This window comes from Anas platyrhynchos, chromosome 2 (assembly GCF_047663525.1).
Source record: "Anas platyrhynchos isolate ZD024472 breed Pekin duck chromosome 2, IASCAAS_PekinDuck_T2T, whole genome shotgun sequence".
Classification (NCBI taxonomy): domain Eukaryota; kingdom Metazoa; phylum Chordata; class Aves; order Anseriformes; family Anatidae; genus Anas; species Anas platyrhynchos.
In genome coordinates, this window is record NC_092588.1 from 58,712,246 (window position 1) to 58,725,902 (window position 13,657).

The 13,657-nt window shown below is 35.1% G+C and overlaps 1 protein-coding gene across 3 annotated transcripts in view; it reads left to right on the forward strand.

The window, feature by feature from the left end:
* DOK6 (docking protein 6) overlaps positions 1 to 13,657 on the forward strand; it is a 251,284-nt gene that overhangs the window by 163,081 nt on the left and 74,546 nt on the right. For all 3 annotated transcript variants that reach the window (XM_038174136.2, XM_072034808.1, XM_027451907.3), the window contains exon 6: positions 11,339 to 11,477. In XM_038174136.2, the coding sequence (XP_038030064.1) occupies positions 11,339 to 11,477 (139 nt within the window). The remainder of the gene's footprint in view (positions 1 to 11,338; positions 11,478 to 13,657) is intronic.

The following is a 13,657-nucleotide window of genomic DNA, read 5'->3' on the forward strand; positions in this document are numbered from 1 at the left end:
TTTTGGTCCATGTTTCCTTGTGTTGATTTTCTTTTGCAGGCCACCTGCCACTCGTTTTTTAATCTATTTGTTTTTACACTCCTTTTGTGTGAAGTAAATATTAGTACCTTTTCCTACCCGCTTACTCCTGTAATTGAAAAGACTGTCTACTTTTACATAACAAAACTTTACAGAAATGTTTTGAGGGTTCTCAAGTTCGTATAAGTTGCTACTTATCTGAACATTTCAACAGTCAGGCTAAAGAGAAATTCTTGCTGAGATTTTTCCCCCTGCTGGAAGCACCAACAGAAGGATATTATATACACAGTCAAAGTTGGAGTCAGAGATGCCAGGCAAATGCAGTATGATTTTTTTGATCCATAATAGAATTGCTGTTGTTATCAATTGAGAGAAGAAGAGAAAAAATGTCTGTTTCAATTCTGCTTGGCTTAGGTAAAAGAAGAAAAGGTAAAGAAAGTGGGAGGAAAGTCATGTTTCCTCTCTACATACCACAAGCAAAAAAATGGTGGAAGTTCAATTAATGTTTTATGTTTGTGGTGGGGGCCATGCCTTTCATGTAATTATTTTTCTATATAATGTTATTATTACACATACGGTTTACCACCAAAGGACTTACTTGACTGCTTGTATCTGTATGCACTAGGGATGTGGTCTTCTGTTCTTAATCGAGCTTTTTTTTTTTTTTTTAGCAAATCCCCATCCTGTCTTGTCCCCAGTGTTTTTTCTGTCCCATGAGTTGCTGCTGTGGCAGGCTGCTCCCAAACAAGAGCTAACAACCTGTCAGTTTTGTGATTAGTGTTGGTGAGTCCTTGGATATTATTAGCATATGTTAATTACTCATTAGTGTACATACATAGCATGGTGAGTGTCTCTGGACAACCCTGTGTGCCCATAATATTTGCATATGACTTTCTGAAAATTCCTCTTTCATCAAAGTAGTCAAAGCAGTAGCTCTCATACTTTGCAGACAGAGAGTGACATTGAAAGAAAACAACAGTGGTTATAACCCCATCACAATAAAAACATAGTGTACAGAAAGTTTCAGAGTGGCTGACCACAAATGCTTTAAAGTGGCCAAACCCATTAATGATGGTGCACTTAAAAGAGGGAAGAAAAGAAAAGAAAAAAAAAAAATAAAATAAAAACTTGGAATGTCTTACTTTTGTAGTAGTGAAAACTCACAAAGCAAACAGCATAGACTGCTGTGTTCTCCCTTCATTACTCCTTTGCACTTTGTGTGTCCCACTTTTGATGTGGAAGAATTCAGCTTTATTTTCCATAACCTGGAAAAGATGATGTTTTGAATATACATCATAATTAACTATAATTTGCTTTTCTTCACATGTTCAGTAGTACTGAACCTGCCTTTATATTAGCTCATTAATATTTTTTACCTCTAGTGTCTTAATATTTACTCAACCACTAAAAATGTTAAATTTATTAGTTCATTACCATTCAACCCTCCAGAATTTTTCCCTGGCCTCCTTAAGGGAACATATTCTTATACTTTTATCGAACTTCAGGAAATGCCTGTGTCCTCTGCTTCTGTCAACATAAAAAGTAGAGTAACAACACAAATGCAATATCTGACTGCATCATATTAGGTACAAAGTGTTTCCAGTAGCATTTAATATGTAGAGGCATTATAGGATAAAATATCTTACAGATCGTTTTGAACATGGTCCTACATTTAATATTTAATATCATATTATTGGTAAGTGCAGATGCAAAGTGTTTTTTTTATTATTACTTCTTTTTGGTTGAACTTTTAGGTTGACCATGATCAATTACTCCAAATATCATTGGCATATGTGCAATGGTGTCCAGTATCATAGCTTTGGAGCACCCGCAGTTCCTCAAAAATGAAATAAACAATTTTATCTACTAACACTAGTTCCATGGCTGCTACTTTGCTAACATCTGTAAATTGGCAGATGCCTCCTTTACAAAACTCTGTTTCTGGACAGATGATTGAATAAGTTCAGAGTTGTGCCTCATTTCATCAAGAAACAACTTGGACACTAGCAAGCCTAAGCTAAGAGGATTTCCACCCTCACTGGGAGTAGTCCCAAACATAATGGTGCCTTTAGGGCTCTGAAAGGGAAAAAGAAGAAAACGAAGATCCTAAGCTGCTAAATTTTGTTGCCTCTGTTGTAGCAAGTAGTGATGCACTGCCAGAGGGTTCCTGTATGCTTTCATTTGCTTTAAACAGTGGTGATCTTATTTGAGTTTTCTCACTAACATTTATGTATTTGGCAAAATCAGTGTTATTGCTGTAGATTAATGCTGCTTCACCTGTTTTTCTACTTAAGACAGTGAGAGGAATTGAGTAATATTGTTATGAGATGTGCTTGCCTTCACTAGAGAATAATAGGGTGGCAAACATCCTGTAGCAAATAACTGTATTTGAATATGATCCCATGTTCCAGGACTTGGAGACTATATCCCTTTCATTCAAAAGTGACATGAAAAATAATAGCTGAACCATGCTGAGTGAAATAGCTTAATCAAAAACATTTAGCTGTTTCTCATCTTCATAACATCTTTATTTTTTTCAGACCACTGTTTTCAGTTGTGTCTTTGCAGTACAGCCAACTGTAACTGCTGCTTCTGCACTAAAATTATAATAGTGACATAAGAGTTCTTGGTTTATCTTTCTCAGAGCTGCTAAGGACATATAATCTTCCAAGACACTGTTAAATATCATTTCATCATTATCAACAAGATCTGAGCTTTACAAACTCAGATAATTAATTTTTCAGGAACATTTTCGTGTTCGTTCTGTTAAACTGTAAAAAAAATGCAAATGTCTTGTGTATTTAAGAACATGTCAACAATTGTTTTTATTATCCTTCCTTTGTTTTTGATCAATTTCCTTTTTGCATGATATATATAAGACCTGGGAAGGGAAGGGAAGGGAAGGGAAGGGAAGGGAAGGGAAGGGAAGGGAAGGGAAGGGAAGGGAAGGGAAGGGAAGGGAAGGGAAGGGAAGGGAAGGGAAGGGAAGGGAAGGGAAGGGAAGGGAAGGGAAGGGAAGGGAAGGGAAGGGAAGGGAAGGGAAGGGAAGGGAAGGGAAGGGAAGGGAAGGGAAGGGAAGGGAAGGGAAGGGAAGGGAAGGGAAGGGAAGGGAAGGGAAGGGAAGGGAAGGGAAGGGAAGGGAAGGGAAGGGAAGGGTGCGGTCAAAAATCTCCACAGAGTGGGTTGTTCTGCATATACATATTTATTAATTGCCTACACTGATTAAAAAGTGCAAAGTGAATTGAATACTGACACAAGATAGCAGTTTGCATGCTCAAGCTATATATTTTACTTAGAGGTGCTAAAGCATAAACAGCACCATTCAATCTTCTCCATCAAATTGTTGATGTTTTATGAAACTATTATTTACGCAGGAAGGAATAAAGTTCATAGATATAGTCATATTAAAATATTTGGGATTTGGCTTATTAGACCGGGAAATCTCCTCTAAGAGAGGAGAAACTAAGTGTAGTTTCTACCGTTGAAGAAATAGAAAATGTAGCCTCTGTATGGTATGTTTACCATTAAGTACGGATATATTTCATAATTTTATGTCAATCTCAACATTCTGCTTCTTATGCACGACTCCAATGAAATCTGCTTCTCTGCTTTTCGTACTTTAACTAGCATTGGAAATGAATTACTATATTTAACTCTTAAGCATTATTTCACATTTATTCTGATACACGATGGTAACTAAAATAAATAAAGTATTTTAATGGGAATACACAAGGAAGTTTGTTAGTTACCTAAATAAAAATGGTCTGAAAAAAGTCCTGCTTATTATCAAAACCAAGCCTTGGGGAAGGAAAATAATAACAACAACAACAACAACAACAATAATAATAATAATAATAATAACGATAATAAGAACAACAACAATAAGAAGAAGAAGAAATATTAATATTATTATTGCCACTGTCTCTTAACTGTGTCTTACGATGGACAAGAAAATATTGCTGGAAATGAATTAGAGAGTTACAGTGGTGGTGGACAATCACTCAGTCATTGGTATAGTCCAGAGAAAGGCATAGCTTTCTTTTTGTGCTTCCGTTAAGCAAAAAGTGGACAGCATCTGACATGCAGGAACACAGGAATGGGATAGTGTCCCTGAAGCTTTAACAATGAGATATATGCCCCACTAGTCTAAATGGGCTAAAACAGAGACACAGCACAGACACAGCAATTGTAGAAGCAGCCCAAGCAATGAGAAGAAAAATTTCCCAGGAGGCATAATTACCTCAAGTACTGTACAGAAATCTCTCCCATCTGACAAAACAAAGAAAAACATGTTTTCATGATTGAAAAAAAATAAAAATGTATTATATTATTCCCCTGAAATCATCACTTGGTTTAGGCAGAAAAAGAAATAATCTCATCATGCTTTTTTTGTTGTTGTTGTTGTTTTCTTTTAACCATGACTGCATATAATATCTTAAAAAGCTATGTAACTATCATTTGGAAAGTATCACAGTCCTCTAGGAAATAATGGAGAAGGACTGCTTTCCTCTGAGTAATTGAATGTCAGCTATCTTGGAGAATATCATCACTCCTTTCCATCCTTATGTTCTCAGAATTGCAGAATGAAGCCATAAAAGGACTTATTAGGAAAGCTGTGCCTTTAGTTCTTTTAGTTGAAAACACTGAAGATGACTCAAGAAATACAAGATCTGACCTTGAACAAATCTAAGCTGCATGATCAAGTTACTGAGCTTCATCATGTGGTAATACTCCATGCATTGACTTATGCCAAATTCAAGAAGATTCCACATGAAAGAGAGACAATTTAAGATTAAACACTGTGCTACATCATAACCTATGTGCAGGAACAGTGGAAAGTTACCCATCTCAGCTGAAGTGCAACAATATTACAATAAATTTTATAAAGGAATGTCTATCTAAGCAATTAGTAGATATCTTACATAATTAATTTTTCTTGTTGTATATACTTGTCAGTAAATAACTATAATCTAGGGGGACAGCCAGATGCCTCATATATCAGATAATTTTCACTATTTGCTTCTCAGATCATAAAATTGTCAGGATATCCCTGTTTGACACTCCAATGAAACTCTGAAATGATGACAGCAAAGCAAGGCAATCTAACTCATTAGTCACATAGGATGTGAGCAACAGACAAGGCTCAGCAGATTTTGAGATTCTGTGTCTGCTTGTTCTGTGTTTTGCCCTTTATATTGCTGCTGTGCTTTGTGTTGGTGATTTCCATTTCCCTCTTGTGGATATTTCACAGGACATTTCCCTACTTTCACTGACCTTGTCCCACATATAGGGCTTTCTATCCACGTCTATATCTGAATTAATTACACTTTCTGCACATTTCTCTCATTAATTGCCTTCTCTCTGCTTCACTCATAGACCCTTCCTGGATCCCATACATATCCTATTTTTGTAGTTATCTGTTTTCCTACTGATTCACCCACAAAATGTATCAGTTTTTGATTGCTTTATTCTAAGTCAGATTCTTAGCAACATTTTCTTGCTTCTTCCTGGTTTTCTATCCTTTCAACACAGAAGTTCACCTTACAGCTTTATAAAAATCTACATTGTTTGTTTTAGAATTCGTGATAACTATTCCAAGGTATAAATTGAGTTGTTATTTGTTTGGGTTTTTTGTTTGTTTGTTTATCTAAATATGCTCCCATCAGAAGGTGTTTATTTGTAGTTTTTGCTATTATTATTATTATCTCAGGAAATAGCAATTTTGGGAGGAAGCAAGTTAGCATGTATTGAAAGTTGGAAAGAGCAAAGCTTTTGGATCCTCAGGGGAGCTTTGTATTCATTTCTCTGTGAGCTCTACTGGTTAGCAAGTCTGTGCTTTGTGTGCGCTGTGTGTAACGTCCTTGCACAAAAAGAACAAACAGGATTTCTGTCAAAATGGCTTAGTCCAAGTTGAGATAACAACAAACAAGGAAAGAACAAAAGTGAGACATGCACAAGGGAGACAGTGGATGTGCATCTCCTCTGATAATCAAATTAAACTGAAGGCAAAATTGCTACTTTCAACCACTTTTTAGAAAATCAAAGCTGTAGTAGTAACACAAGAAATAAGTACCTTGGTTCAAAGTTAAATATTGCATATCATATGGCTCTTTCCCAATGGACATCCATATCTTCGAGGCTTTAAAGAAAGGCCATTTATTATTTACTACTCGTCTTGTGACAGAGAAGGTTTACTTCCCTATATCAAATCTGACCACATTCTTTGCATACAGGAAATAAGCACTAGCTAACTTCTTTACTGCACCTTGAAGTATCTGAGTGAACAGCTTTGCTCTTTAAAGGAAATCATCTTTCACACGTTGAGTGTGCAGTACACTACAGTAATTGCATTCATTTTTGTACTGCTTACTGCTGACTTTTAGCACTCAGATTTCTGGACAATACTCAATCATGATCTACTCTCATTCAAAAATTAAATTCTATTTTTATTTAAAGAACTAGAAATGCCAAATAAGGGTACTAATTTATTATGCATTAGTTATTAAGAGCTATTAAGAGTTATTGATAGTAAGTAGTTGTTAATTCTAATGATTTTTTTTTTTTGGTGCCTATTTGAGGATATTTACCTTTTTATTTTTCTGTAGTTCTATACGTTGCTGAGTAATGAACTTACAAATCACCCATTTCTTTAATGCTAAACTGCATATGGGTATAAAGAAAACACTCAAAACCATTAAAAAATAGATATATGAAGAACTAAACTCTTTTTGGTTACAATTGTCTTTGTTTCTTTTGTTTTAAAGCAAAGACTTATAGCAAATAATGTTCCTAGGCATCTCATATTTCAGACAACCTTCATTATTGTGAAAATACATTTTATATTTTACTGAAATAGTGAAATGAAGCTGTCAGGTATGAGAGTATGAACCTCTGTTTGGGAAAAAGTACCATTTGTATATGGTGGTCAAGTCAACAAAGTTTCCTTTTTGGAGGGAATTCTGTGAGGTTACTATATGGTATTGATTTTGCTCTAATAGACAAACTTCTGTAGTGAGCAGAGGCAGTGGGAAACCATTATGTGGATTTGGGAAATGTTGAGAACATCTGGCAAGAGTGGTGGGAAAATCTCTTTTGGCTGAACATAAATCTTATCTTGAGTACAACCAGGAACTTTCATTGTGGATCTCTGAGTCCACAATGAATCCGCAAAGTTCTTATTTTAAGAACTAAAAATTTTATGATGATTTTCAGACCTTGTGCATCTACTTGTTTCATTATCTGCCCATTATAATTCTTTAACAATAGAGGAAAAAAATACACTTTTCTATTTCAGTCAAAGCACTTCATACATTTTAATGCATTGAATCCTTAAATATCCTAAAGCATAGGTTAATCACATCCCTGTTTTAAAGTTGGAAAACACAGAAATAGAGAAGCTAACATCGGCAGTTTTCAAGCATTCACAGACTGTTAAGTCTCTCATAAAAAATTAAAGTATACAAAACCAGTGAATTTTTTTGGCAGTGAAGGTCATATCAAGTTGGAAAAGCTGCAGTGCAAACCTGTGGCAGTACCAGGAAAAGAAGAGTTCCACACCTTCATTCTGTCTTTTCTCTAATGTGACTTTAGGAAATATAAAATTTATACATTACTACTTGGATATAAAATAATTTTTGTTTATTAAGAAAAAAATGGAGAGAAAACTATTTTGGAGAAAAACAAAAAGAAATATGATGAAAATTTTTGGTTTATGCTCTGGGGAAGGTCATTTTTCATTTCAAAAGATTCTAGAAAAAAGAGTTTAAAAGTTTTTGAGGACAGCTCTCAAGCAACAATAATTTGATTGAATTTTAAATATAATTCACTGTAACAAAAAAAATATGCATTAAGTACAACCACATGTGGTGTGTATTTTGAACTAAAAGTCTTTAATTTACTCACAGTTACTTCACATTCAGTCAAGCAATGTGTTAACAAAGCTAAAGCTGAAACTGTAGTTTGAAATGGACAGTTATCTGGCACCTAAAAGAGGCTGCAGAAAAAAATAAATAAAATAAATAAAATATAAAATAAAATAAAATAAAATAAAATAAAATAAAATAAAATAAAATAAAATAAATAAAGTAAAATAAAATAAAATAAAATAAATAAAATAATATATATATATAGTGTCTTTGCTCTGCTGACTATGTTTTGACTATAAATAGGACATGCCCAGAAGTATGTTTTAGCCTATCTGTTTGTTCATTCTCTTTGGCCAGGTATGTAAAACTTCCCTTGTCCTTTCAGGAAAACTCATAAAGTACACTTACCCCTCTCCCTGTCCCCATCATGCTTCTTCTAGTTCCATAAATTCTTCTAATTCAGGAGTTTTTTTAATTCAGTTTCAACCTTCCCTTGAAAGACTGTAACTAAACCTGAAACATGCCTCTCCTCTCAGTGACCTAACTAAGGTCTAACCACTTTTCATCTCAATTAAACAATAAAATATTGAGGAGATGGACAGAAATACTTCACTATAGCAAAGGGAATCACCTTTTTGGAAGGCTGCTTGCAAAAAATGAGTTTAGATGGCAGAAAGGGAGTTTCATTCAAAGTTTTTGCTTTTATAGAGCTCAGGCTTGCTGTTGGCTTCATTCCTTTATGAATGAACATGCCTTTAAGTCATGTTTAACATAAAAGGGCTATTTGGCACTCGAACAAATGAGGCCCATAATTCTTCTCCACATCTAATTTTGAGCCTCTGCATGTATATCATACACTGTTAGCTAGGGAAACCCATAATCCTGGGAGGCTGCCATCAACAGTTTTCCAACGTTGGCATGACATGTCCATTGCGGTCACCCGCTCCAACTGGAAAGCTGGTCCCCGCTGTGCCAGCCTGGGTGGTGGAAGCAGTGCCGCAGGGGTGCAGCAGTCTGCATGCCTGCCTCCAACTTGGCGGCACACAGACAATACAGGATGTGATCAAATCAGCAGCAGGGGTGATTAGGTTTTGCTCGGTCAAAATAAGCAGCTTAACTCCTGAATCTTAATCACATTCCATTGCCTGCTTCCTTGTTTTTATCCCTGTAAGATTTTTCATCTTCTGAAACCAACAAAGAGATCATATTCTGCTTCAGTTTCTGAAACCTCGTCTTTTTTTTTTTTTTTTTTTTTTTGTTTCCAGACATTCCATTCCATGCTGTTTGAATTTTATTAAGATCTCTTTACACAAAAGCAGAGTACCAGCTATATGATGCCCTGAGGGATCTCAAAGACTGTTGCTATAATGTCTCAAAACTCTTGAGACATTTTATTTCTACCATAAGCTCTCTGGAGGATTGTGGCTAAGGATATAAAGTATCTTAAATGTTTATAGCAGGGATCTTGATCTCCACTGGAATTCAATGTGAAAGTTTGGGTATTTTTTCCCATTTGTCTATTAACTGGCACATCTCATTATTACTGATCAAATAATACCTGTCTGCAAAATGGCTTATATTTTTCTTACACCTTGGGATGAGTGGAGACTTTTTATTTCAAAAGTATGGATGTTTGTAACATCGTGAATCATCTATTCCTAAAACTATGACTTTATTTTCAACATCTCAAATGGTCATTACTAAGTATGTTCACCAGGCATTTTGCAGAAGCAGCTCTGTTTTATGTTTCTGCTTCCAATACTTTCTATTCTCCCCAGCACAGCCATGCATAAGTTCTTTACAGGAGGCCCAAAAAAGCATGCCTCCTCCAGTGTACAAGCAAAGATTTTGTAGGTGTTAATAAGGTTTTATTTTAAGTGGTCAGTCCTGAAATCAAAAGGAAATGCTGGATTCTCAATAATTTTTATAAAACACAATAGCCATGTAAAGAAATAATGTTAAGAATTAGAGAGACAGGTTTTAAAATAAAATTTCAGAATAAGAATTATTTAGAATTCAGAAGATGTATTTATAAGAAGATAACTCATGAAAAAAATGATTCAGTTTTCAAAAAGCTGTTTTGTAATTGTGTGTGTGCACATAAAATAGCAGGAGACATTTAATGACTAAATAAAATAATATAGATCTATATGTTAGTTTGATTGGACAATATTTTGTACAATTTAATTTCTGAATAATCATTCAGATCCTGGATTCAAACTTTAAATATATTGATATTTAAAACTTGTTTGAATGTTCAACCAGGACACATTTTTCTAAAATGCTTAGTAACAGTAATTCTGTATGCCTTGGACATCCTGGGACCATACTGAAGGTGTTGGGATATTCAAAACATCAGATGTCCTATAACATATTAAATGAACCAAAAAAAAAAATAAAGAACCCTGGTATTTTAGGGAAATTTAAGTCTTTCTGTTGTTGAAGGATGTTATGCATCAGTGACTTAAGTCAACAATTTTCTGTCAAAGATAACTCTGAAAATCTTTACAGGCAGTATCAGACCAAATCTAAAGGATTTTTATTGTTCTGTTTCTAAAATTTCAAAAAGAAATATATAAAAATACAGAGATGAGACATAGATAATCTCATCATGGAACTACTAATTTAAATATGTCAGATTCCACTGCTGTTTAGCACAGTAAATATCCTTGAAGTAACCGTCACTCAGTAGTCTACCACGTGTGGTCTACTAATTTTTTCTGTGTTTCTCAGCCCTCTTTTTCCTTGCATTTACTATATACCACTTTTTTTCCTCTGAATAATGCCACAAGGCTATCACAGTAAGGGTGATAGAAGTTGCTCTTTCAAAAGAAGAAGGTTAATTTTATGGATTTTTTTATTTATTTAATCTTCGTAGGCAATAGAATTACTGTTTCTGTTGTCAAATAGACAATGTCTCTTGTAATTATAAAGAGAACTTTAGATATTGCCTCACATAAATGTACTGAGGCAGACATATTTTAACCCTTGTAATGATGCCTTTCCATACAGCTTCTTTGTAGTGATCAACCCAAAGAATATTTTTAATTGGCCAGTGTTATGTTAAAATGTCAGCTATTCAAAGTCATGCTATACTATGTACTTCTGTTATCAATTGGTTAAGATAATTAAATTTAGCTCCTACGTAGCCATGCAGACATTTGAAATAATGCTATAAACAAGTGACTCCATTACTTCAAGTTTTATTCTGTAATAAAACTTCTTTTTGACTGTTCAGAGAATGATTAAAACTGAATTTAGAGGTTGTGTTCATGAAGTTCTGCACTTTTCTTGCAATATGTCTCTCTTCAATGGTAAAAATAACTGCAGATAGGCAGAATCCAAAAGATTAACTATAAAAGTTGGCATTTTCTACTGCAAGGTGTGCACTTTTTATAATAGTTAGATAAAAATTACACTACTCTTTTTTTTTCCTTCTGTTCTGCTTACTGCAGGATGTGTGACACAGGAGAAGGGCTGTTCACCTTCCAGACACGAGAAGGAGAAATGATATATCAGAAAGTCCATTCTGCAACACTGGCAATAGCAGAACAACATGAAAGATTAATGATGGAGATGGAGCAGAAGGCACGGGTAAGGTCCCATCACTTATATATTTGAACTTATAAGGATTGGCAATGAACAGAAGTCTGTACTAATGTCAGTCTATGGATTCGGACATAATAACAGTATTAGCTGCATGACTAAGACAAAACAATCTTTAGCTTTTATGTATGTTCATGGTCATTGATTTTCAGCATTTGCTATATAGTGATCTATTGTTGCTGTCTTTTTGGAAGAGTAGATACCACTAAGCACTAGATCCATGGTTATCTTCTTGAAAATTGTGGTTCTCTTACTCTGAGATGAGACTATTTGTCAGCTGATAGTCAGCTGACAGCTGACTGTCAGTGACTAAGTGTTAATTGATCCTCATGGCCTCACATGTGGAAAAAGACCAATGTAAACAATCCAAGGTGACAGCAGGCATGTACTGTTTTTCTTAACACAGGAAAGAAATTAGTTCCCCTTACAGTGAAGTGAACTCATAAAGAGCTATTTTTTTAATTTCAAGGTCAGAATTCCTAGTTTTCACAAGTTATCTTTAAGCACACATAGAAGCTACTGAAAAGTTTAGAATATTTAAGACTAATAATAATAATATAATAATAATAAAGACTACCTTTGTATGCTTAGGAGTAGAGATGATCTTAAGTGATCACTCCAGAAAGCTAACTTTGAAGTGCGGTTTGAAGCTACCTTTATATTCACCGAAGAGGGAAGATATGGGAAGGCCGGAAAACATTTTCTGCATGCTTTTCATAGAGTCATAGAATGATTTGAATTGGAAGAGACCTTAAAGATGTTCTAGTTCCAACCCTCCTGTGATGGGCAGGGATATCATCCACCTTTCCTCTCAGATGACCACAGTTCTCCACACATCTTTCTCCCTAGAAAGAGATATTAGGGTAATTGCACCCTTTCCACTGACATTCTCTTCATTCTTTCCTTTGCCCACCATGCAAATGTCCACAGTCACACAAACATGACTGCATGATCCTTTTCCCACATACTCCATCGCTGTCAAAATATCTCACACTCCTGAGAGAAAAGCTCTTTCAAAGGGCAACTCAAGACCCCAGTGTTCAACTCCTTCTCCTAATTACTCCCCAGAGCAGTCTTTCTTCCTCTATTTACTGTACAAGAAATTTGACAAGGACATATTTCTATGATGAAAGTTTGTTATGTTGAATGATCCCCTCAGACCCTGCATGTGTCTAAGAAAAAGCTGAGATGGGAAGCCATAAAAACTGAACAAAGTAGTACTGTGTTCAAAAAAACTTGAGATACATGAACTTTGGACAGAAAAAATAGGAAAAGGAATATTTACAATCAAGATATAAGGTTAGGGACACAAAAACAATTGCTAGAAAGTCCAAGCCAAGATAGATGGCAGAGTAAATGTATCTCAAGCACTGGGGGGATGGGGGGGGGGGGGGGGGGGGGAACTGCATTCTGCTGGGCTGGAAATGATTTAATAATAGTCCAAAACCAGGAAAAAGCATCATTATAAATGTTATGTTTTTTAAATGTCTACACCCGTAAGAGAAATTACAGCATTTTCAAGCTGCCCTAATAAGCACTCTAGACCTGCATCCATATTCCTTTCATGGAATCACCAATTTCAGATTTTCCACCAGTGCTTCTGATTAGCAACTTCACTGCCTAGCAAAGCTGATCCCATTCTGCCATCAGATGACTTCCCTAAAACCTCATTTATGATGACTGTGGCCATATGGTATCAAACTCTAAGAGCAGACTGAGAAGTAGAAATGACTCAACATCCATGCAGCATATAATATTTTTCTAGATAAAGCTTTTCTAGATAAAGCTGTTCTGTGATCAGCATGGGGAGATGGGTAGAGGCTTGTGGCCTATTGTAGGCTATGTAGAAGCTGTAGGCTATGCAAAAGAGGCTCAAAAACTAGTTGATTTTTAAACTCCAACTAGTAATGTAATGTTTTGGTTTTGGAAGCTCTGCTGCTCTTGACTGATGGGGTGCTGAACTTTTAACACGTTTTCTGGATTAACTGCGGCATCTGAGTTGTATTCATATTAGGAATAAAATATGAAGATACTAAATAGATTAAATGTATTATTTTCCTTTTAGCAAGTATAACTTCTCTCTAATATCTAAACCCTACAGTTTAACCAAATACCTATCTATATTATTTTTTTCCCTTAATTTCTGAAATCAAAGTACAAGCAAGAGA